The sequence below is a fragment of the Tachypleus tridentatus genome, chromosome 7 (genome assembly GCF_004210375.1).
Source record: "Tachypleus tridentatus isolate NWPU-2018 chromosome 7, ASM421037v1, whole genome shotgun sequence".
NCBI lineage: Eukaryota > Metazoa > Arthropoda > Merostomata > Xiphosura > Limulidae > Tachypleus > Tachypleus tridentatus.
In genome coordinates, this window is record NC_134831.1 from 132,869,649 (window position 1) to 132,897,108 (window position 27,460).

General features: G+C 34.2%; 1 protein-coding gene and 1 long non-coding RNA gene across 9 annotated transcripts in view; both read right to left on the bottom strand.

Moving 5' to 3' along the window:
- Window positions 1–635: 635 nt before the first annotated feature.
- On the bottom strand, window positions 636–4,941 carry LOC143256631 (uncharacterized). The gene is made up of 2 exons (XR_013031428.1): window positions 4,049–4,941; window positions 636–1,119 (listed from the first exon to the last, which is right to left on the bottom strand). It is a non-coding gene; the product is annotated as an uncharacterized LOC143256631 (long non-coding RNA).
- Window positions 4,942–15,225: 10,284 nt separating this feature from the next.
- The window catches only part of LOC143256632 (serine/threonine-protein kinase PAK 3-like), a 50,534-nt gene continuing 38,299 nt past the window's right edge, over window positions 15,226–27,460 (bottom strand). For all 8 annotated transcript variants that reach the window (XM_076514096.1, XM_076514094.1, XM_076514095.1 and 5 more), the window contains 4 exons: window positions 27,215–27,314; window positions 23,704–23,900; window positions 21,489–21,626; window positions 15,226–19,219 (listed from right to left, as the gene is read on the bottom strand). In XM_076514096.1, coding sequence (XP_076370211.1) covers window positions 19,136–19,219; window positions 21,489–21,626; window positions 23,704–23,900; window positions 27,215–27,314 — 519 coding nt within the window. In that variant the 3' untranslated portion in view covers window positions 15,226–19,135. The remainder of the gene's footprint in view (window positions 19,220–21,488; window positions 21,627–23,703; window positions 23,901–27,214; window positions 27,315–27,460) is intronic.

The window sequence follows — 27,460 nt, forward strand, 5'->3', positions numbered from 1 at the left end:
ATTTTCAAGACAAATCAAGTTTTCATTGGATCAGTATCAACCTGCTTCATCTATGATAGTACACACCACAGTCTGTGAATTTGTCATATCAACTCTTAAATGGCTGTTAAGTAACCTAACAAATCACAAAGTTACCGTGAACCTAACAAACATAGTAACAAAATACCAACTCTGTAAAGTGTTTAAAAATAAACATATTTCAACATCAAAAAAATATAAATTCTAAAATTACAACAGTACCATCTAATGTAGCTGTACTTTCTTCATATGAATTATTTTCAGTAACATTAAAAGCACAATCTTGGGTTTCACTTGATTTTGTAATAACTGTTGTGATGTAGAGATAGTATCAGTAGGGCTACAGGAGGAATTGTTGTGTTGCTGAAACCATTAGCACTTTATAGTTTTTCACTGTGAAACAAATCATTAACAATAGACACTCAGTTTAATTATCAATATTGTGACACATTAACATACATAAAAGAAGTTACAACATAGTTAGAAAAGTACACCTACAGTAATGATTATACTGTTAAGTAATATATTTAAAATGTATTATTTTACAATCTTTTCATGTTTTTATATGATTTCTAATTCCTAACTATTCAAATATGATTATTTCACATAAATGCAAATATGTTTTTCAAAATAGCAGTTTATTCAAAACTAAACATTGAAATTTTTACAGTAAGAAATACAAAATTCAATACACACTGCAAGTCAGAAGATATTTCTTAATGTTTTCCAAAGAGTTGAGCTGCTTCTCTTCACCATTTGATGTGTGCTAACATTGTTATTCTGGACAACTAGAGGACCAACAGTTTCTGTCAATATCATGGACATGGGCTTTGTTTCAGATACACTGCTTTTATGAACAACAGAGGTATGTAAACAATGTTGTTGAAATAACTGCCAAGATCCCTGTGTTTCTGAAGGTTGTTGCTCAGGTTTGGATTCTTGCTTTATCTGTTTCACTGCCACATCTGGATCAATATACTATCTCTTACTGTCATATTTTTGTATCATGAAATCTCTCCTGTAGTATAGGTCATCAATTCTTCTTTCAAGTTCCACATTTGTTGTAGGATCATAAACTCTAAGCCATGTATGCCTGCAATACTTCAAACACATACACACTGAAGAAAATGTAATAAAATTATAAAACTTACATGTATTGTTTTCTATATTTCACATAAAACACCAATAATTAATAATAAAAGTGTTCTTTCCACTTAAACAAACCTTTAACTACAGAGAAGTGCACGCAAATTGCATCTCAAGATCTTAAGAATCAATATTTCTTACCATTGAAGTGCACGTAAATTGCATCTCAAGATCTTAAGAATCAATATTTCTTACCATTGAAGTGCACGCAAACTGCATCTCAAGATCTTAAGAATCAATATTTCTTACCACTTGCACTAAACAAACTCTTTCTAAGAAAATAAATTTAATTTGTATATACATATACAAAAATTATTCCATGAAGACTGAGAAACAGCTAACAACAAAATTACTTACAGAATTAAATAATAAAGAACTAAATCTATAAAATGAGGAAAACAGTAAGTGTCTGCAGTTTCACAATTTTTAACCAATTTCATATAAAAATAATAAAAGAAATTTGTTATAAGTTACAACATGTTAAAAGATGTATACTGAACCAGTAAGTTTCAAGTGAAAAAACCTCTGTATTAATAAAAGCAGCATATTACAACTGCCACTGCAAATATTTTTAATACAAATATGTAGAAAAGTCATTTTACTTCTTTCTACCTCTAATGTGCATTTGTCCATGCACAAGAATGCCAATACGATTTTTAATTTCTCTGAATTAATCACTTCAAAACATTTGTAAGATTATTCATATTAAAAATACAAGTATTTTATTTCTCTAAGTCATGCAAGTTACTTATATATAAGCAGGACTAATTATTCTTTAAAAAACAAACAATTCTCAATAAAGTACATAACTAACTAATTCCCGAAACATTTTTCTTACATTTATGATAATATTTAATGGAGTAAAAAAGGTACTTCATTCTTGTTATTTATGAAAAGGTACCTCATTCTTGTTATTTATGAAACTTTTTAATGGAGTAAAAAAGGTACCTCATTCTTGTTATTTATGAAAATATTTAATGAAGTAAAATGGTACCGCATTCTTGTTATTAATGATAATGTTTAATGGAGTATAAAAGGTACCTCATTCTTATTACTTACGATAATGTTTAATAGAGTAAAAAGGTACCTCATTTCCTCTTTTGTTTTGTGATGTCAATTTCTTAAAAACTGAAATGGCCATTGTAATGGACTTTACTTGATGAGATGGATTTAATTCTCATGTAAAAAACAAGGTTCTGAATTCAATTTGTGCATTTCCTCATTAGATTACAATAACTCACAAACAATAACAATAGTTACTGCATCATCTCCTTTAATCAACCTTCCATTTTCCAGTCTTAACATAAAATATTTACAATGAATTTAATTAATATTCATGAGTATTAAAAATAATCTCTATACATTTTGTCTTCATTGTCTTTTAATAAAATCAATCAAACCCTATGCAAAAACAATAAATTATACCAGGATTTTTTTATTATAATTAAAACAAACTTCTTGTATGATTTGACATCACTATCAAAAGAAAAATACAAGTTGTTTATTTAAACAATTCAAAGAATAAAACTGTATAATGTATTAAATATAAAATCAAAAACATTGATACAAATATTTATCCATTCTTTTCTCCATAAAAACATTCAACTACTACATAACAGCATCTATGGGCCATCTGATGTACTAAAAGTCCTATTAAGAGTAATTTGAAAAACTAAATGACTGTAATGATTTGCTTATGATGAATTATGTATTTTGAAAAAGTACTTGTGAGAGAAGTAAAAAGGTCATTTAGTTAAAAGCACACAAGTAAGTTACTTATTCATATATTAAAGATATATATTTTACATTCTTTTGTACAAGTAACTTGCACAATTAAACTATATTACAACTTCAGTGTATTAATTTAATACATATTTTATGAAACTTCTTAAGCAAATTCCTTTAAGAAAGACATATTTTTCATATTATCTCAGTACCAAAAAAACGTTAAGTACTATGAAGGTTTGACAGTATATGTACTTTTGTTTTGCTCAATTGCTAAAGCAAAATTTAAACCCATAATTTTTGGTGCATTCCACCAGAACTATTTTCTTTATTTTCTCAAACCTTATATTATGTCAGTTTTATTAATTGTGCAGATAATAACATGGTTTTTGTTACTTTTTAGCCAAAGATGCATAACTGTTATTGGATGCTGTATCACCATCTAGTGGGTAAACTGGAATTTTCAGATGGATGCTAACAGCATCCATAGAGAGAGCAACATGGAGAGAGCAAGTAGGATGGTCATCCTTTAGTATAAGTTTCTACTAAGACCTAAACAATAAAACTTTTATTTGAAGGTTAAGTTTTCACTCATTAAAATGTAAATATATATATAATGTGCAGTATTAACAGTTTTGCAAACACAATGCCCTTCATGTGTAAAGAATATTTGATAATTTCATGTTTATTGAAAGTCATTACTCTCAGCAAAAAAAGAAAAGGTTTCAATGCTCCTGAATTACAATGTTGGGTGTTTGGAAAGTCACTGTGCAGTTTTGTAATCATATTTTATTCATTCTATTTCAAGCCAGCAACTGATAGCGGTGTTTAGAAACAAAATAAGATAGATCCAAGCCTGTATTGATGCCAATGGGGGTCACTTTCAACATTGTTTATAATTGTCATTCATATTTACCTCCTGTATTCTATATTGAAACATGTATGTTAATAAATATATAAGTGCACAGTGAATTTTCAAACATCCTGTAGTTATACACCAGTGACAAAAATATTTTAGTTACTATTATTAAAACATGTTTAGTATTAAGAAGAAAACATCAGTACTGTTAGTGTTAATGATATTCATTCAGAATTTAAGGCGTTTATTGCAAAATTTCTTTTCCCTAAATATTCTGGATGTGTTACTGCAGTTACTTACCAACCTTACACTTTCAGGCCAAGTATGAATTGTAACACATAGGTCTAGAGTTTTGTACAATCCTATCTAAATTAAATTTCAAAGTTTTAGTAACTTTTATTTAACATTAATATTTATAAAATATGTATTCACTGAGCAACATATAGATTAAACCGTTTTCGGTTTACACTAATTTTAAATGTTTATCATTCAGGACAATATAATATGTCATCTGGGTTTTATACAGATAACTTATTATAAACTTCATCAGATTACGAAATGTCATTTTTACTTATGTAATGTCACCAATTAAACTACAGTATTCCAAAAAATAAAGTGCAAACAAATGTTACATTTATATACATCGGCACTCTTTGGTTACAGTCAAAACACTGTCTATTAGCTGGTAATTTGGCCAAATCTCTGACCATTTGAACTGTTTTATCTTCTTGAACAATTATTCTGAAAGCCGTCTAAGCCATAACGCGTAATTTATTCAGTTTGATGGGAAGTAGGCTCATTTAACTAATTTTAGAGGAATATTGGAACTGACGAAGTGGAACACAACGAACACGCTTGACTTCACCGTGAGTCTCTTCTACACTTTAGTAGAAAGAACAAGTAACGTTTAACATACTGAGGTATTTACTCCAAGCCCAACGTTTCCAGCAGATATCATTTATATCTATTTGAAATATCTATATCTCGTTTCCTAATTGCTATGTGAGACAGCGCACCTATTGGTTAGCATTTGTTGGTTTTCGAAAGTTGCCATAGTTTAGAACAGCGTTTAAGTATTCCAACAGACGAACTTGTGTGTTAATCGTTGTTTTAATAAATTCTGCAATATACTTTCTGAACCATCAATACTTTTCACATATTTATATTGACATAATTTCTCAAAATTTTGCTGATGTAAACTAAAAACACCGTGCATTTAGTGTATTGTTTATCAGTCTAAAAATTTGAAATATAATATTTTTATCTCACTAGTTTAAAAAGTTTTAATACAGGTTAAACGTATAAAAGTAATTTTTAGGATTACATCATGTATTGGTGTTAACTTAAAACTATTAATTTGAAATTGTGCTAGTTTTAACGATTTGTTTTCGGAACTTGTATTTTCCTGCTTATTTAATAGGTTTCAGAAATTTAACAGCAGATTGTTGTTGTTTTTTAATTTCGTGCAAAGCTACTCGAGGATTGTCTGCGATAGCCGTCCCTAATTTAGCATTGTAAGACTAGAGGGAAGACAGCTAGTATCACCACCCACCGCCAACTCTTTGGCTACTCTTTTACCAACGAATAGTGGGATAGATCGTAATATTATGACGCCCCCCACGGCTGAAAGGGTGAGCATGTTTGGTGCGACAGGGATTCGAACCCGCGACCCTCGGATTAGGAGTCGAACGCTTTAATCCACCTGGCCATGCCGGGCCTTTAACATTAGAAGTCAACTTAAATTGATGATGCCATTGACCATGATATGTTGTCATTTGTAATAAACCAAGCAAAACGAATTTCTCATATAACAATTTGCAAAAAAAAAATATATATATATATATATATATATATATTTAGTCACCTTTTTTCTTCGAAAAAGTGATCGAAAGATATTTATATAAGACGAAAAAGTGGACAACGAGTGTTTTTAACGATCATTTTAACTAAAAACATACAGTGAGAATATTTCATAAGATTAAAAAAAAATTGTTCTATGAAAGAGAAGGTATTAAGTAAGCCCAGGAAAGTGCAGGCTTCTTGTTTTGGTTCTTATTATTACAGACAATGAAGATAACTATATCAAAAATTAGAAATTAATAATTTGTAATACGCATTGTTTTAGGAAGAGTATATTCTACTTAACTTGCTAAAGCTCTTGAAATTTTTTGAATTTTTACATAAATTTCAGAAGTGCTTATTTTATTTTTAACTAGCATAAGATACCCACACTCTACTACAATTTCTAAAACTCCTTAAGATTCAGTGTCCCCTAGTGAGGCGGTGGTATGTCTACGGACTCAAAACGTTAGAATCTGGGTTTTGATACCCATGGGGACAGAGCACAGACAGCCCATTATGGAGCCTTGTGCTTAATTATAAACAAACAGATTCACAGAAGCTTCGATATATTTGTTAAGCTTGTTAACTCCTTCTATACGTATCCTATTTCACCAGTTCTTTAACTGATTTGTCTGTTGCTATTTCCTTAACTTAATTCAGTTCAACTCTTCTTAAAAATAGTTTTAACTTAACTTCTCAGAATCGTTTTTATTTTAACCTGTGTTTTCATTTGAATTATTTTCATTCTCTGAACTTTCCAATATTATCTGTTGTCGTTTCCACAAAGTTAGTTCAATTCAACCTTCTTCAATTCCCATGTTTGTGTTGAGAAAGAATATTTAGCAGAAAACTACTACGCGTTGTTCATTGGGTAATAAAGAATTTGAAAAAAAAGTACTTTTCTTTTGACCTTCAGGAAGCAGAGTTATGAGGTTTAAATGCCCCACAAAATTGGCCAATTTTTTAGTCAAATCCAAAAAATAATACCCAACTGCATATTCAAAAAAATTCCTTACATCATGTGCAAAGTTTGTGCTTGATCTAATCATCCATCTATATATACGAATATAGGTTCTTTTCTAAGGGAACTATGTCGGTCACACACACACATACACACAGGCTCTTTTATTATCACATAAAAAAATTCTTAGTATGCAAAATTTCAGGTCGTTAGGTTCTTTCCTCTGGGAGCTATGTCGGTCACATACACACAGGCTCTTGTATTGCTATAGATACGACTGTTCCAAATCTAGATCAATCCAGAAATGACTTCTGATTCTAATTGATAAGGTTATGCTCTGACCCAGTGCAACACCAATTTAATAAAATTAGTGAAAAATCGACCAGTTTCCACAAAATAACAAAATTCATTCTATATTAATTGGACTTCAGAATTTTTTTTTTTTTTGTATTTACGTATCTCTGTCCAGTTAAGTTCTTCTACAGTTTTCAAACTAGCATGACAAAACTTGGCAGACAAAATCGGGATGACTTGAAGGTATTTTTATCCAGATGCGCCGCTAGACACTGGTATACGGGGCCTATGCCGCAGTTCTGTTTGACAATGCTCCAAATTTCCAGTGGGTATCTTGAAAAATCAGAAGAAAACTAGAATATATGTCATACTAAAACACCATACTGAAATTTCTGCGCCTATGGGACCGAACCTCGAATTCGTGATGACGAGAAACTCACTTGAGGTAAAAATGCATCTCAGAACGGCTGGTATGTGTATTAACACTTTCACCAAAATAAAGCAGATAACAACGTTTCGACCTTCTTAAATCATCTTCAGGTTAACAAGATACATTTTTACGAACCTCGAATCTTTTTAGCACCTAAAAATGTCCTTGTCTTTATGTAGCGTAACTTCCCTGCTCAAGAAGATTAAAATATGTATGGAAGCTCACCCTTGAACAATGGAAACCTAAAAGTAAATTTGCAGGGTCGCAGAAACCGATTCTGGCATCGAATTTTATTACGCTGGTTTCTCTCGAGGTGCTATGTTTGAAACTGTGTTCATACCCCATCTCACAAGTTAACGGGACTAAAGCTGGTATACATGCTCGAGTATCACTTGCAGATACGAAGCCTCCTTGGGGTATATATAGATTTATGTACTTGTTAGTAATAGTAGAGCTTTATCCGTACACTGGAGCCCCAATGAATCATTGGGAAGTGGGGTCTTTGAACCCTGAATTGATTGATTGATTTAGTGTTTTATGGCACAAAGCAGCTAGGCTATCTGCACCAAACGTCCAGTAAAAAGGTAAAAATAAATAAAATGTAGTAAAATACATAAAAGGGAATGAAGGTAAAACAAAACCTCGTTGAAAAACATAAAAGTATAAAATCAATGTTGACACCTAGTCTACAATGTTAAGAGAGAAAGCAGAGTAAGAGAAGTTGTAAAGGACTTTCTCTAGCAAAATGGTAATGATCATAACCTGCCAGGAAGACTAACAGGTAAGTATAAGAACCACTGTCAGTCACCTGAAGTTGGCCTTTCCAGTCCTGGTTCCGGATTATGCTGTTATAATAGCCATTATCAAAAGGTAAAATAAGAAGTGTTAAAAGACATGCAGCAAAAGTGTAATAACAACTCGCCAGGACGACTAACGGGTGGTTCAAACGGATAGTTCAAACAGCGGCGTTAATCACCTGAAATTGGCCTTTCCAGTCCTGGTGTCGAGTTATTTAATGTTCAGGCCATTTTACAATGTCAAATTGAACAAGAGAAATTGAGACTGAAAAGGGAACCACAAATAAAAAGGTGTAATGAATAAATATCAAACACTTAAATGAGGTTAAAAAGACTAATGGCCATTAAAAAACTAAAAACTTTATCAAGGTGGATAGTGTCACCATCACCAATAACATTGTCCAATGTTACAGACAAATCCTGGGACAGAACATGTTTAAAATAGTGCCGTCGTTGAGAGTCGTAACGATGACAGGAAAGTAAAATGTGGCTTACGGTGATTTGAGTGTTACACAAACTACACACTGGTGCATCAGTTCCAGATAAAAGAAAACGATGAGTTAAAAAACTGTGACCAATGCGTAGTCTAGTTAGAACAACTTCCTCCTTCCGAACTTTACGGAAGCTAGACGGCCAAAGCCCAATATAGGGTTTTATTTGAAAAAGCTTGTTGCCACGTTACTCACTCCAAGTGGACTGCCAGCTGGCACGGAGCCTTGAATACAGGACCATAGTCCATGTACGGAATAGGCACAGTGGTGATAGTGCCAGAGCAGATAGATTTAGCTGTCATGTCTACAAGCGCATTCTCGCGAATACCAACGTGGCCTGGTATCCAGAAAAACTTGATAGAAGTAAATGTTAGTGAGAAATGGGCCAGTTGGTTTTGAATATCAGCGAGAACAGGGTTTGAGCCAACGTGAAGTGATTCCAAGGCCAGCAGAGAACTAAGGGAGTCAGTATAAATAGTGCAGTCGGAGTACTGCTCAGCTTCAATATGATCCAGGGCAAGAGATATGTTGTACAGTTCAGCAGTGAACACAGAAGCTGTAGAGGGGATTCTGCGTGCAACCACAAAGTCACCTGATTTTGAACCATCCATATAAATTGGAATAGAAAGGTTCTTCGAAAGATGTTCAGTAAATAAAAGACGGTACTTCCAATCGGGAGTATCTGCCTTTTTCAGATGACTTAAAGAAAGGTCACATTTGGGGCTGTAATAAGCCATGGGGGGATGGGCTGACCAGTGGATTCTGCAATGTTTTCCAAGGACAGACCCAATTCATCCAATTGCACCTGGATGCGAAGGCCGAGAGGAGCAGTGGCAAAACATCTGCTTTGAAAAAGTAAGGCCTACTGAGGAAGGAAAACACATCCTCAAGTGGGATGCTTTGGTAAGGAGCGAAGTTTCGAAGAATACAGTAAAGACAGTTGCAAACGGCGAAGGTGCAGAGAAGGTTCGTGAGATTCCACATATTAGTCGAAGTCCTTGATGATGAATGGGGTCCAGCATCTTTAAGGCCGAGGGTCTGGCAGAGCCATACACCATTGATCCATAATCGAGTTTTGAACGAATAAGAACACGATATATCTTTAACATAGAACATTGATCACCTCCCCAACTGGCAGTAAAGAGGACAAGGAGGATGTTCAGTGCTCTTGTGCATTTGATCCGTGGCTGTTTTAAGTGTGGTATAAAGGTCAGCTTACAGTCAAAGATAAGCCCCAAGAACTTGGTCTCAGGGACCACTGGCAGCGAAACTTCACCGATACAGAGTTCAGGATCAGGGTGAATACCCCGTTGGTAGCAAAAGTGCATGCAAACGGTTTTAGAGAGAGAAAAATTAAAGCCGTTCGCCGTAGTCCACTTCAGTATACGATTGAGGGCAGTTTGTAGTTGCCGCTTAATATCTCATGTTCGACGACTGACACGAGATGTGAAAGTCGTCAACATAGAGCCTGTTTGCAACAGTGAGAGGGAATTGTTCAGTGATGGCATTTATCTTTATACTGAAAAGTGTGACACTCAAAACACAGCCCCGAGGGAACCCAAGTTCCTGTACAAAAGAACGGGAAAGTGTCGAACCCACACGAACTTGGAATCTCCTGTCCATTAAATTTTTTTAAATAAACATAGGTAAATGGCCACGTAACCCATATATATGGAGGTCTCGCAAAATGCCATACCTCCATGTTGTGTCATAAGCCTTCTCAATGTCAAAGAATATTGAAACAAGATGGCGTTTGAGAAAGGCTTCTCTGATTGATGTTTCAAGTCGAATTAGGTGGTCTGTGGTGGAATGCTGTCATCGGAACCCACACTGGGTGGGTGAGAGGAGGTGTGATTCGAGGAAACAAACAAGACGAGCATTAACCATCCTCTCTAAGGTCTTACAGAGACAGATCGTCAAAGCAATTGGACGGTAGTGTGAAGGAATCTGAGGATTTTTCCAGGTTTAGAGAAAGGTAAGATAATAGCCTGGTGCCAGGCATCAGGAAAAACATTCTCCTGCCAGATCCGGTTAAAAACAATTAGAAGAATATCAAGAGAAGCAGGAGAGAGATAGTGCAGCATGTCATAGTGTACATCATCAGGTCCAACAGATGTACTGCCAGACCAATGAAGGGCCATATTCAGTTCCACCAGTGTAAAGGGGCAATTATAGTAAAAAAGACAGTCAGTTAGAAAAGAAAGAGGTGAACGCTCTGCCCGAGTCTTGATGGCCAAGAAGGTGGAGGAACAAGCAGAAGTGCTAGATACCCGGCAAAAGCTTTCACTTAGAGTATTGGCGATGCTCTGGACATCAGCTACCTCTTGGCCATCAGAGTAAGATGGAGAGGGTGACAGAATTGTAGTACCCACTGACCTTTCGAATCCTGTCCCATATGACCTTGAAACTGGTGGTAGAAGATATGCTAGTTGTGAACTTAATTCAGGATTCCTTCTGGCTTTGAGATCTTACCCACCTTGCATGTGCACGGGCCCGTTGGAAAGCGATGCGGTTCGAAAGTGTGGGATATCTACGGAAATATCCCAGGCCCGTTTTGAGCCTTCCGTGCCAAGTGGCAAGCAGGATTCCACCACGGACGAGGATATCGTGGAAAACGTGTCGAGGTTTTAGGAATACACTGAGCAGCTGCTTGTATAATACAGTCAGTTACCGCTACCACACAGTCGTCTATTGATGACTGATTCACGATGGCAGGATCAAGTTCTGCGAGAGCAGTGAAAGTGGACCAGTCTGCCTGATCCAGCTTCCACCTGGGCACGTGGGTAGAGTGGCATCGATCACGGCCAGTTTCTCTCAAAAGTATAGGAAAATGATCACTGCCTAATGGATTGTTGTCAACCCTCCATGAAAAATGGGAAAATAATGAAGGGAAGCAAACCAAGAGATCAATAGCGGTAAAGGACTGACTAGGTGCGTGAAAATAAGTGGAAGAACCAGTATTGAAAAGAAAAGATTGTGATCAGAGAGCATACGCTCTACAGAGCGACCCCTCTTATCAATAACAGCACTTCCCCAGAGGGGATGATGTCCATTAAAGTTCCCCAGGATTAGAAATGGAGACGGCGACTGTTCAACGAGAGCATCAAGGTCTGATTGATCATATGTCTCTCCAGGGGACAGGTAGAGAGAACAAACAGTGATGGTATGACCCAAGGAAACACAGATGGCTATGGCCTCCAAGGGTGTGTTGAGTGACAAAGACAGGGTGGGCACATGCTGATCAACCAATAGTGCCACCCCTCCATGTACTCGTCCATCACACAGCCTGTCATTTCTGTACAGAGAAAACTGCCGAATGGTGACTTTATCAGCAGGTTTTAGAAATTTTCTTGCAAGGAAAGACATACAGGATGGTAGGAAGCAATCAGTGTTTTGATATCATCCAGATGAGAACGTAAACCCCGACAGTTCCATTGCATCAAGGTGGCCATTTTTAATGACGGGTAGGCGAAGTGGCTGGAAAACCCTTCTGTTTACGACCACGTCTTTTTTCCTTACTGTCCTTAATCGGAGGAGGTCTATCGACCTCCATGGATCCTGTCCTGGGTCGATGGGGCAGGTCTTTGTTGTTGGAAGGGGATTTCAATGACTGAGGACGCGAACGAATGATTATTTTGCATCGTAGGGTTGGAGAAAAAGATGTATCAGAAGAAATGCCTGTATTTGAAACCGAAGTATGTGGATCTTGAGATTTGTTGGACTGTATGGGAGGAACAGAGATGGGTGTAGAAGTCGATTCATCAACCTTTTTAACCATGGAGGTCAAAAGGCTTTTCATTTGTTTTGAAAACGATTCTCTTGGAGGTAGAGAGATCTGTCTGCACTCCTACTATAGTTGTGGAACGAAGTGCAGCAGCATATGTCCGAGATGGAGTGGCGGACAGCAATTTCCGAGCGTCAGGATAACTGATGTTATGGGTAGTTTTCAAACGCTGCATCTTTTTTTCCTCCAACCATTTTAAACAAGAACGAAAGTAGAAAGGGTGGGAAACATTGCAGTTGACACAATGTGGGTCCATGCGACACTCATAGGCATCGTGGTCCTTACCACCACAACGAGCACGTCAGGGAACCACGACAGGACGTCTTTGAGTGGCCGAACCTCTGACATTGGAAACATCGAAGAGAGTTTGGAATGTACGGCCGTACCCTGCAAATTAGATAACCTGCCTTGATGATGGCAGGTGCACGTGGTGATGTAAATGTCAAAACGAGGATATTTGTTGGCAGTGTAACTCCGTCTTTGCGAGTGGAGATGCGCCTCACTGCAGAAACTCCTTGAGGGGAGAGACCAGCGAGAATCTCCGACTTGGGGACGTTCTTCAAATCCTTCTCAACAATAACTCCTCGTGATGAATTCAAGGTAGTATGAGGGGTAACCTCAATAGGTACATCCCCCATTGCCTTTGAATTCAAGAGTTCACTTAGATGTTTTAACCAATATGTATACAGATCGAAGATTTTTTACTGACTTTGGAGAGCCAGCAAGTCCATCTAGTCTCTTCTGAATAAAAAAAAGGGGGGACATTTGCCCTAAAGGTTTTTCTGAAAGAGAATATAATATAAGAAAATGGGGTACAGGTGTTGAAAATTGCTGCTCAGAGTCTTCAAGACGCGGTCGTTTACCTATTAACTGTTTTTCCACTATTTTATTTACAATTTTTATTGGAGGATCCACAGGAAAAAGGAAAATTTCGGTACCCATTGACCCAACTTACCATGAGACCTACGAGGGGACGCACTACAATGTCATGCAAGGACATTGCAGCAACGCCAGGTTTCGTGAGCACTATACCCAAACACCAGCATCAGACACAATGTCCACAACACCCGTTGAGAACTTCCAACATTGGTACTTGGTTGACTCTAGCCCAAGTGGACCAGCCGATTGATCCAAGAAGGGCCACCCGTCTACAGGAATTCAAGGCCAAAGTGGTGTGTTAGGGTTGGACCCTCAACCACCAGGATCCTCTCCTCCCTTTCACGGGTCGCCACCACAAACACGTGGATGTTTAGATCCCAGAGGAGGTAAACTGAAAGAACAGAACCTTCCCTGGGAGGTCCCCTCACCACGTACAGGAATCCACACCGAGGGGTTGAACCCTGAAATGGACAAGTATTTTATACCAGTAAAATTTAAAAAAAAAGTGAAAAAGTTATTCAATAGCATTTCAAAAGTTAAGCTATAGTTCTGACCTTTGTAAAACAGGTAAACATTTAGAAAATAGGTCGGGATTTTGCTGTAGTTTATGCAGACTTATACGCAGATGTGTGGGAGGGTCGAATATGATCCTCTAATAAAATAAAAAAATAGTACAGCTCGGAGTGTCCGTATCCCCCAAATACTCTCTTTGAAGTTGATACCATTATACATAAAAAAAAAAAAAAAGTGGTAACAGAAGCGTGACATATAGTTCTTTTCGGTTCCTGTCGTCGGTTTTTTCGCCGCTACTTACCTTCTAAATTAATTTAACTGAATCAGATATCGAGAATGTCGAAAGTAGTTTTTCGTCTTTCTTTTTTCATCCAAATTTTAACTTTTAACATCTCTTGTGGTCGAAATATTCAGGTTACTCAAACAATCATCACCACGGGGAGGGGAGGGAGCATGAAGAGAAACAAAATTTCGGAACGCGCCAGGTTATATCTGATCCGGAGCCTTCCTTGGTTTGAGATTAGATAATTTTCAACTGAAACGCCTGCCACGCTCTCTGCTCTGCTGACCAGAAACAATTCCTATTTCTAAGACGTTTGTGCTTTGACTTCACTTGTAAAGCTTACGGTATGACTAATTATTTTAAATAACATAACTTTCCAAATAGCCAAACTCGATATACCCAATTTATTACAAGCTGACTGCCTCCACTTTAGTGACAAATCCCATATTGACAGAGTACAATTACTTATGTTCCGTCCATTAATCGCACGGAATACCAAAACTTTAATAAGCTAAGGCCAAAAAGGGGCCTGCACCCAACTTCTGTGTATTTGATGTCTGTGTTCGTGTTGATATGGTTTATGTGTGTATCATATATTATGCATGTAAGTAAATGGGAGATTCTGTAAAACCCCTTGTGTGATGTAAAAGCACCTCAGAAGAATGAAACATACTAATATTATTTCAGTAGTTCATACATCTGCATGTATGATAACGAATGATTGAAATAGCTAATATACTGTTTGTTTTTGAATTTCGCGCAAAGCTACACGAGGGCTATCTGCACTAGCCGTCCCTAATTTAGCAGTGCAAGACTAGAGGGAAGGCAGCTAGTTATCACCACCAACTACAAACAATTTTTACCAACAGATAGTGGGACTGACTGAAACATTATAATGTCCCCCCCCCGACTAAAAGAGCATGCTTGGTGTGATGGGGATTCGAACCTGTAACTTTCAGATTACGAGCTGAGTACCTTAACCACCTAGCCTACTATTGCTGGCATATCTCTCAAAACATTTGTAAAAATTAAAAGATTTTTTAATAAGTGCTCTTTTCCACCTTAATCTAGATATATGTACCTTTTAATATACTTTAATTACTTAATCCATTAAAAATGTAGTATATTTACAGTCCCTCATCCCAACTTTTGTTTACACAGAGAAATAAGTACCACACAATGTAGAAGCACAAAAAGAGAATGTAAATTTAACATGTTTATTTTCAAAATGACTGTAGTCCAAACATCAGTGAGAAACAATAATAAAGCATTGTAGCTACCTGTTGACCTTAAGTACAATTGTTTTTTATTATATGCATATTGTCTGAGATAAACAAGAATTTATATTAAAAATATTTTAAACAATTTTGAATTTTCTTTTACTCACATGTAAAATAAGTATTAAATAGTAAACATTATAAATCATGCAAAAAACAAATACATTAATCAATACATTATTAAGAATAGCCCTTAAATCTTTCAAATCTAAACTCACCAAACACCTCTTTCCTTCTTGAAAAAAATACCCATAAATCATTATGCACCTCCAAAAGGATGGTTTAAATTTTAATACTTTAATTTATGAAAACATAAGACACGTGCAGAAAATTGTTTTATTTTTAATTAGTGAGTTTAAGACTAGACTGATGGTGAATTAAGTTATGTTCACCCTTAAAAGTTTAGGTTGCAGATGTAAACAGGTAATGCTCCAATCCAGTATGTCTCACCTCCATGATTACTGACTCTCCCTCTACAAATAGGAATACAACATCAAAAGATAGTTTGTTTTTGTGAAAATTTGGCATTACTTTGATAAAATATAAAATGCATACCTTGTGGAAAATTAAGACTTGAATGCAGTAATCAAATGAAGTCAACCACCAAAATTTCTCTAATTTTTATGAATATTCCAGTTTTTTTTTGAGTGATGTTTCAACTGTGGGCAATTTCTTAAGTTTTCTTTACCTTAATTGAACTGTCAATATTTTTTGTGTTCAACAAAAAATGTTTCATAAGTATGCCTTTTTTTTCAATAATTTTCAAAAAAGGTAGAATATATAAAAAAATATTTGGGTGAAACATTGTCCATATACAGGTAATGCTCAAATGCTTGGAACATACATTTAAATAAATACTGGAATTATAAGCATTTTAATAGCACCACAAATATGTAACAGCAAAACTGAGACACATGAATAAGCTTAACATGTATTTTTAGTGCACCTGCTCACATATTTCAGTTACTTCTACAAATTAGTGATAAGATCTGTGTAAAAAAATCATTTTAAAAATGTGGATTATAAAAGAAGTATTACTAAAAATTGCAACATGAATCGAGGCACCTCACTTGGAAAATCGTCCTATTAAAGCTGACCAAAAATATTCTACTCTCATCAAAACATACCGAAATAGACACTACTAGAAATTATACAATAAATTAGGTGAAATGAGAGAACTTATTCAAAATATGCCTAATAATAGACATGGCATAAAATGTACTATATGGAAAGGATGTACAAAATAAGATGTAATGTCACAGTTAAGAACAAAGCTAAAAGTTATGAGATCAACATTTTCAAATTACTGACTTGTTCTCTTCCTTTCATTACTGGCAACACGTGCATATTATATGATATTAATTATAAAACACACAGAGGATCTAACCAGTAATTATGGGGCTGAAGCACATAAATTAAAGTACTTCTGTGTACACTGTTTTGTGTGACTTGTTATTAGGGACTTTATTACCAACAAGGTCATATACCCAGAAGCAATTTGGTGTATAAATGCATTTATGTTTGACCTCAGTAATTCTAAAGTTAAACACAAGTTTCATACTTATTTGTAACATGGGATTTTTAAAAATATTTTATATTGTCAGACACAGCAGGTAGAAATCATACTTATAAAATATGTCATTTACTTGATTTAAAGAAGTGTTTTTAAAAGTACACTATTTACTTATCTGATATCACAATGAATTAACAGTAGGTACCTACTGCATGATCATTTATAGAATAAAATTAATCTGGGGGAAATTAAAACAAATTAGTAGTGCCAACGTTCCTTCTTCACAATTCATGTTTCAAAATACTTTGACGTCTTCTAAGCTACAGTGCACTATGATCAGATCCCTCAAACACAGTTTCAGGTAAATAAGGCTTTTTAGGTTAACACCTAAACTGGATCCAGACACAGACTCCTAAATTAAATATTTCATTAAAAAAAGTAGTCAATATACAAAGATTACAAAATATATTCATTTAGAGTTGATTAAAAATTAGTTCAAAGCCATTACCAGTGAAATAGATAAAAAATAAGAAAAATATGCTTATTCTCAGCAAAAATCACATATATAATGATTGGAACTTGAAAACGGAAACATGTGAAAATACCAGAAAACACTCATGTCAACATCTCCACGACTAGAAAATACGAGATCACAGAATGCTTGTTCTTGGTGCCAGTTTCATTTTTTACATGACACTAGAATTGTATAGAATGGAATAAACAATAAAGTTCATGAATGATTCTATACTGTAAACCCTCAATGGGAGGTGCTAATATGCATGTCTTTCCTTAAACTTTGCTTTAATAAATAGCAAACAAACTGATACAATGACCAAAGGGAAAAAAAAAAAAAAAAGGCATACCAAACACAGGCTTTATAAAGATGCATAGTTAACATTAATATCACATATTCTTCAATGAAAATTAAGGTACATAGTTTATAACCAATTCATAGGAAACTTGTTTTGCACCACCCTAAGGATTACAGTTTCCTTATGGTGAACTTATACAGAAAATTTAAAATCTTGTACTAGTATAGCATGTTGCATTGCTTACTATCTACCTTTCTGAATTTATCTACTTTCTGTTTAAGTATATAAAACATAACACATTAGGTATTTCTCAAAACGATATTCATATATTACATTAAAAAATGCATTCACCAACAAAAAAGTTGACATACCATTTTTTTAAAAATTGATGTAAGAGCCTAATTATTCAATTAAAGTTTTTAAGTACCCCTCTCAACTGCTGTAACTTAAGATAGTTATTAATTTATTCATGTCACTTCTTGAAGTAAACAAATTACTGATAAATTTTTACCTTACATTATACTCTGCAAAGGTAATACACATTGAAAAAAAACTGCCCCTATAACAGTGCCAACATTTTCTCAAGTAATACTAACATGTTAAGTAATTATTTTGTTTGATACAGCATTGACCAACATGTGCCAATGCTTGTGAACGTATTGACCAGACACAATTTTGCTTTCACAATAATAAAATAAAATTCTGAAGATCACCAGTATTTACCAGTCATAAAATTATGAGTATATTACTGACCAAATGTCAATAGTGTTTTTATAATGAAAACTCAATTTTTTAAAGGCTACAAGTATGTGTTTATTTAATGACACTTTTATTCTATAGACTTAAAACAGTATACTTAACAATGTTGCCTCAGGACTATGTTTTAGCTACCTTATACAGGTTACACACACACACACAAACAAAAAACAGACACATGAAAAGGAGTACTATGGTAAGATCGTCCTTTAGATTTATTATGTAGCCTTTAACTTGTTGTCTGCAACACAGTGAAGAAATTTAAGGTGTCAAGCACAAAAGCTTTAAACAGAATCAAATTACTTAATACTCCAAGTTCTTATGGCAGTATAGAGCACTAAAACCTGCACGTTTTAGTGTTAACCAGTGTCTAACATGTTTAATGCCAACATATGCAAAATGCCAGCATTTGTGCTACAAAAAACTGTTCTTGGTTGCAAATTATTACCACAATGTTGAAAACTTTGCATGATACACTTTATAAGCAAAATGGGAAAAGCTGTTTGTGACCCTACACTTCATAGATGTTACAAATCTTCAGCAAAATAGAAAGTATTTGTCATTGCAGTTTCACATTGTTGGTGGTATAACTGTTTAACAAAACATGAAATATTTCCTTTAGTCGGCTTATTGTGTACACAACACACTACTACTCTTGGGGAAATCTGGCAAACAATCTGTTTATTTTCTTTTCCTAAAGTGATGCTGGCCTTCATAAATTGCTTCTGGCAAGTCATTTCAACATTAATGAGCTATTAATGACTTTTGATTGCATCTTTGGCTGTCAATATAAGAGGTTGTAAAGTTGTCAGAGGTCTAGCTAGCTTCAGGAAAGGATGCTGTGTGAAAAAAACAAAAGTTGTTTAACAAAACTGCTTATTCAACACCATACACATTTTACTAATTTATTCTGCACTTCAATAACATTTCAACAATGTACAGTATTCTAATGACATGTTGATAAGAGTAAATGCTTCTTACATTACTACTCTATAAACATGAACTGTAGTATTCTAATGACATTTTGATAAATGAAGAGTAAATACTTCTTACATTACTACTCTATAAACATGATCTGTATAAACAAAAGCAAAGCAAATGTATTGATGCAAGACTAAAGCATTCTAACCAATGATGAAATTTATGATGTCTCAAGAAACTAGTTTATGTTTACAAGTCTGTAAATCCAACAAACATTGTAGAATATACAAGTTGAATTTATTTATTCCTCTGTAAACGTCTTAAGTTTGAAATTTTTTATTGATCACAATGTTACACACCTTTTATCATGAAAAGCATCAGCAAAGAAACATACATTACAAAAACAACTGCTAAACATTAGCAGTCCTACACCAGTCTTTTTATAATTTCTTGAATTTCCAGTTGTACAGTAATATATTATAGAACTTCCCTTACTTTGATTTTTTTTTTTAATTTCATGCAAAGCTACATGAGGGCTATCTGCACTAACCATCTGTAATTTGGCAGCATGAGACTAGAGGGAAGGCAGCTTGTCATCACCACCAACTCTTGGGCTACTCATTTACCAATGACTAGTGGGATTGACCATCATGTATAATATTCCAATGGCTGAAAGGGTGAGCATGTTTGGTGCGATGGGGATTCAAACCTGCAACCCTCAGATTACAAGTCGGGAGCCCTAATCACCTGGTCATGCTGGGTCCACCTTACTTTGGAATGAAACTCAAACAGATATCAAAACCACACAAAAGAAAAAAATGACAAAGTCCTTCTAATTGTTTCTAAAACCATTAATGAAGTGAAATTTTCCATTAATTATTAGAAAGAAATTAAAAACTTTATCACCTCCTTCAAAGACAAGTATTTGTTTCCAATTACAAGTCAATAATATTGGCAATGAGATCACCTACTTTTTTATTGTAGATGTGTTTACTTCTCTCTTACTCGTGCATCTATGACAGTACTTAAAATATGGAATAACGTTATATCTTTATCCTACGGAAATATTTCACAATTTGTATTGTCTAACTATAAGTCATGGCGATTTACTAGGTTTTTCTCGTTTGATAGCGTCACCAGGATCAGTTTTTCTTAAATTATAGACAGATCGAGTATTAGAAAATAAAATAATAATAAATATTTTTAATAATTTTGGATGTGCATGAATGGTCTTTATGTGACTTATATAAACATGATAATAATTTTATGTATATAATGAATGGCATTGTATGTATCCCATTTGTTTTCTTTCTGAACTTTGTAGGCTTCATCATACAATGAACTAATTGGTAAGGTTCTAGTTTAACTTTCTCCTTGGGATATTGTATGATAGATTTCATTCATAGCAACATGAATTAACAAGTGGTTTTGTGATATTGAAGATCTGCAAACTATAACAACTTACTTATTCTATAAATATATCTGACATTATCAAACTACTAACAGTTACAATGGCAAAAACACTTGTTTTGCAAAAAGTTATGAAAATACAGTAAACAGACAAGTAACTCTTATTAGCAAAAAACAAATTCTATCTCATTAAATGTATAAAAATTAATATTCATCTTGCATGGAATATTTTTTCTATAAGTGGTTTATATATGTATACTATGATTACATATGAATAACAAGGAAAGATTCTGACACTAAATCAACTTTGTGATGAAAAATATAGAGAGAACTATCTCTTAGATGAACCATACAAAATGTAGTGCAATTCAGGTGGTTTTTATGAATGTTACAAGCGTTAGAATTTATAGTATCAGAAAATGAGCTCTAAATGAGTTATATAATCTCAGAAATTTTATTATCAAGTTCAAACACTTCTCTTACTCAGATCAATTGAAGTAAACGGGAATGGATGGATCTAACCGTATCTGAAAAAGGTTTCAGTAAAAAATATTTAAACAAAAGTTGATCAGTGATGTAAAAATTACACCATTTTTCAGCAGTAAAAGTTAATACTGTATGGGAATTACTGATATTACAAATATTCAAGTATTTTTTCCTATTAAGTTGAAATTCTCAAACTATGATGAACAGCCAAACATGACAACACATTTTTAGGGCAACAGGTTCAAAGCAAAACAAAATAGCCTAGTTCAATAACAGTAATTAATAATGTACCTTTAAGAGTTCAGAGGCTGTATGTCGTTTGTCTACATCCACTTCTAAACACTTGTCCAGGAAATCTTGGAAGACTGGAGACAGATTATCTTTTTCTTTAATTTCCGGCTTCCCATTTGTTGCTATTAGATACAATGCCTGAAAAAAAGGTGTGACATGGTGACTAAATCAATAACCTAAGTTAACACTAAATAATTCTGCTGATAATAACAGTAATAAATTAAATATACATAATGATAAAAATAATTACACACATATTAAACATTTTAGCCAATACAGAGGAAATAGAATATACCTTAATTACAAAATACATAAAAAAATATCCATCTGCTTTGTGCACTGTTACCAATCACGTTCCTTGATAACCATGATAATAGTGTACACAAATCTTTAGATACTCTTCTCTAACAATGTCCAAATGGCTCCAAAAGCATAACTTTAAATTAACATCTTGGATTAATTACCTAACATATTACTGTTTAATTATATGGGAAGGGGTAACAGCATTGTAGTGATAGTATGACAAAAAATAAGTAAATTTTACGAAGTAATAATAATAAACAAAGTAAATGAATAACAAAATCTCACAATAAACAGATATATTAATACTTAAGAATAACTAAATGTAATAAATAATTTACTAAACATACTATGAGCTGTTTAACACAACTAATTCTATTTTAATTATTCACTATACAAACAGTCAATCTTAATTCTTTAAAACATGATTTTTGCTGTTCTGCCAGAATTTTCATGTTGTCCTAACAGTTATCACTAAACCTTATAAAATTTTGGGTTTATTTGTAAAAGACAGATAACATGGTAAAAAATTGGACATAAATGTTACCAGACACTGTTACTGTCTGTTTGGATTTAAGAAATTAAACAGCAGGCAATTGCAATGTCTAATTGAATTAGAAACCCAAGAACCAGTTCAAATGCACAAGATACAAGAGTTAAAGTAACAGCAATGATAAGTATAACAAAGTAATGGAACTAAATTAGTGACAATTTCCTACTAAATAAGGAATTGTTAAACAGATTGGTTTACATAGAAGAGTGAACAAGACCTTCTTCGGTCATCGTCTTCTATGTAAAGTGTTTTCAGCCCAAACGAGCCATTTTGCATATAAATTCATCACTGATTGTTAAACAGATTGGTTTCACTATAGCAAGAACGTGAATTCAAGGTTCATCATAATAAATGTATTCATTTATTACTTTAAAAATTAAGGTACAAGTATGATAGTTTTGAAAAGTTGATAAAACACTGTAAAAATAATTAATCCCATAATCTATAGCAAGAAGACTTGAACTTGTTGCTAATTTGAACAGTGTCCAAAGTGTAGTAGGAGAAACTTTAGTGGAAAACCATGACAGTTTACAAGCTGTGTTTCATAAAGTTTTGTGAAGATGAACAAGTTAATTTATTACATTATCTAATAATCTTAATGTCGCAAAAACTGTAGCATAGTTTATCTGGAACATTTGTATTTAGAAATGAACAAGTGTTTAATTGAAAATTATAGCTTGAACATTTGATTTATGATTTTTATATGTATATAAAAAATTGTTTTTTTTTTTTTTTTTGAAAGAACTTTATTCTAGTGTGTTCCGTTGGATGAACATTTTCCGCGGTGTCAAGAAAACTTTCACAATTCAATACAAGCAACAGATTCACTTGACATTGTGTACAGTGACGAACATTTAAAGTTTGAAAATTTCAGAATGTACACATTACATCTTCAGTAAAATATAATGAAGAGGGTTAACACATTAAATAGCAAAATTTATAAAGTTCAAACATTTTACAAACAGAAATTAAAATATAGAACAAAAATGGATGAAATCAATTAAACAAAAAACAATCAGAAATAAGCAATAAAGTATACAATAATGTAACAATAAAGTATACAAGTTATTATAAGAGAAGACAGCTGGAATAAAGCTATGCTATTACTTAAAGTAGGGAGTTTAATAATAAAATGGTTTAACTTTATAAATTTGTTATACCTAATATTTTACCCTGTTTGTTACTGCACACACAATTGTCATTACCTTTAATACATTTGTATGCATGAATACTATGGAAAGCTTTGTTTTTATATTTTTAATTATAGCTATCCCCACACTTTCTGGAAAACGTTTTGATCAAAGCATACAACTGCACTTTGAAGTACCAAACAAACACCTTAAGTTGGCAACCCTTACTTACCCTGAGAGGATTTTCATTAAGATAAGGCGGTTCACCTTCAATCATTTCAATAGCCATAATTCCAAGTGACCAGATGTCAACCTTGGGTCCATATTGTTTCCTTGCCACTACTTCAGGAGCCATCCAGTAAGGAGTGCCAACCATTGTTGTTCGTTTACTTTGTTCTGGAGTGATTTGAGCACAAAATCCAAAGTCAGCTGCATGATAAAAAGAATCAAGTGTAAAGTTATCACATGAGAAAGAAAAAAGACAAAAATGACTTCAAAATATTTCTAGTCAGACTTACAAAAGTAGTTTAAAGCAAGTTAACAGCTGTTATAGTTCTGTAGTCAATTCACTAGGCTGATCTTAGCTAGTAAAAGTTTAAGATTTGTAAAATTATTTTAACTATCCAGCCAGGTGTACAATCTCCTTTTTATAAGAGCAATTGAAGACAATAAGTTGACATTCTTTTTGTCTAATATCCTCCTCAAATCACCTATATAACAAAACTAACTTTATAATGTTCAGACTTCTGATTTATTTCAAAACACAATTCTGTTAACCTTCATTATATCATCAAATGATAAATTAATACAACAAATACTTGAATGGCTAACTCAAATTTCAATTTCTTATGCTCTTATTGCAAATATTGGTTGTAAAATAGGAATCAAATCCAGATTCAAAAGGTTGGTTGGTTGTTTGGCATTTTATGGCATAAAGCAGCTAGCCTATCTGCACCAAACAACTAGTAAAAAATTAGAAAGAAAGTAAACTATTCAAATTCGTAAAAATTAATCATGTTGAAACAAAACAAAGTCCAATTTTGGAATTAAAAAATTAAGTAGCATTAAAAATGCCAATTGCCCTTAAACTAAAAACACTTGACAAATGGATAGTATCATCACTGCCAATGGCACTGCCTAGCATCAGGGGTAAACCTGTGGACATGTCTAAATTGGTGCTGTTGTTCAGAGTTGTAGTGATGGCATGACAGTAAAATGTGGACTGTTGTGATCTGAGTGTCACATAGATCACACATTGGTCTACCAATCACAGATAAAAGTCAACAATGAGTTAAAACTGACCAATGTATAATCTAGTTAGGACAACTTCCTCTTTCTGATCCTTATAGAAACAAGACGAACAAAGTTCAATAGAGGGCTTTATCTGGAAAAGCTTGTTATCACTGCTCATTCCAAGTCAACTGCCAACTGGTGTGGAAATGAGCCTTGAATACAGTACCATAGTCCATGTATGGAACAGGTACGGAAGCGATAGAGCCAGAGCAGACAGACTTAACATCCGTGTCAATGAGCTCGTTTCAGTGAATACAAACATGGCATGATATCCAGAAGAATTGGATAGAAGTAGATGTTAAAAATAAATGGGCCAGTCAGTTTTGAATATTGGCAAGAATGGGCAAGAACTAATGTGAAGCAATTCTAGAGTCAGTAGAGAGCTAAGTGAGTTGGTATGAACAGTACAACTAAAGTATTGCTTAGCTTCTATGTGATCCAAGACAAAACAAATGGCATACAATTTGTCAGTGAACACAAACTGCAGAGGAGATTGTGTGTGCAAAAACCGAACCACAACAAACCATGGTAGAGACAACAGTCACCTGATATCAAACCATCTGTATAAATGGGAATGGAAGGATGGTTCGAAAGATATTCAGCAAATAGAATATGGTACATCCAATTGGGAGTATCAGCCTTTCTCAGATGACTCAAAGAAAGATCAAACTTGGGGATGATAATAAGCCATGGTGGGATGGGCTGACCAGTGAATCCAGCAATCTCATCCAAGAACAGATTCAAGTTACCCAACTGTGCTTGGATATGAAGGCCAAAATTAACAATAGCAGACTATCTCCTCTGAAAAAGCATAGCCCACTGAGGAAGAAAAACACAACCCTATGTGGTATGCTGTGGCAAAATTGAAGTGTTGAAGCATACAGTAAAGGCAACTGCAAATGGAAGAGGTGTAAAGAAGGTTCATGAGACTGTGTAGAAACTCTGGACTGGGGAAGTGTGGAAAGCCCCCATACAGAGTCAAAGCTCTTGATGATAAATGGGATCCAGCATATTCAAGGCTGAAGTCCTGACAAAGACCCAGTTTTGATTGAATGAGGGCACAATGGATCTTTAGCATAGAATGTCAATCCATTTTTCCAAGAAGTGGAAGAGAGGATACGAAGAATGTTCAGTGCCCTTGTACACTTGACTTGTAGCTGCTTGATGTATGGTATAACGGTTAGCTTAAAGTCAAAGAACTTCACCAATATGGAGTTCAGGATTTAGGAGAATACCCTGTTGGTGCCAAAAGTGCATGCAAACAGTTTTAGAGAGAGAAAAGTTAAAACCATTTGCTGTGGTCCACTTCAATAAATGACTGGAGGCACTCCGTAGCTGCCATTCGATATAATTCATGTTTGACAACTGACAAGAGATGTGGAAGTTGTTGACATACAGGGGGGAGTTGTCCACTGATGGCATTAATCTTTATACTGAAAAGTGTTCTACTCAAGACACAGCCCAAGTTCCTGTAGTGAAAAATATGAAAGTGTTGAACCCACACAAACATGGAATTGCCTGCCCATCAAACATTTTTTTTAAAAAATGGGCAAATAGTCACACAACCCATATGAGTAGAGATCTCGTAAAATGCCATACTTCCAAGCAACATCTTGTGTCAGTATTCTTTGATCCTGAGAAAGGCTTCTGTGATCAATGTTTCAAGTCTAATCAGGTGGTCTAAGAAAAGCACTGTCATCAGAACCCAAACTGTGCGAGTGAGAGGTTGTTTGATTTGAGGAACCAAACAAAATGAGCTTTAACCATCCTCTCTAATGTCTTACAGAGACAGCTTGTCAAAGCTATTGGACAGTACTTTGAAGGAATATTGCAATACTTCCAAGGTTTAGGAAAAGGGAGGACACGTGATGTTTCAACATCTTTATAACATATATTTCTGTTTACTTTAGAATGAAACAGATGATTCTAATAACAAAAATCATTGTGTAAACATTGAAAGCTGACAAAATACTGAAAACCAACAGGCTTAAAAACTGTTATAGAAACAAGTTAACTACACATTTTTTTTCACACTGTTCTTAGTTTGCCCATTGCAACTCAAGATCAGAGATGTGTGCAAAATAGCATTTTAAATCAGTTGGTTTGTCTCCTACAAGTCAGAGCCCAATAAACTTTTTATTCACTATCACAACTCATCAGTCTGACTGGATGAAGAGAGAAAAATTTCTATGAAACACTATCTACAAGTGTAGCATAATATTTTAAAAATTAAAGTTCAGACAGATGGACAGTTTTCAACAAAATTTCTATATTTGTTTTGTGTTTGCTAATTGTAAATTACTGGCTCATAATAATAGTTTAATACCAGCTTTCAACTAGCAAACATCAACACAACACTTTCAACTAACTTGTACTTAAAGAAACTTCATAACAAACAAAAATACTGAGAACCATACATATCCACAAAAGAATTACATCTCAAAACTTACTTAGCTTTACGTTACCATCCATCCCCAGTAAAATGTTGTCACTTTTAATATCCCTATGAATCACATGGTTAAGGTGAAGAAATTCTAATCCCTGGAGAACCTAAATGAAATATGAATTTATTTCACACACTAATATTTTAAGATATCAGTATAAGTTTAATTCAGTGTGTTTGTTATATTTAGTACATTATGTATGTGCATACACATTACATTTGGAGACAACAATACAAACATGGAATAGAACAA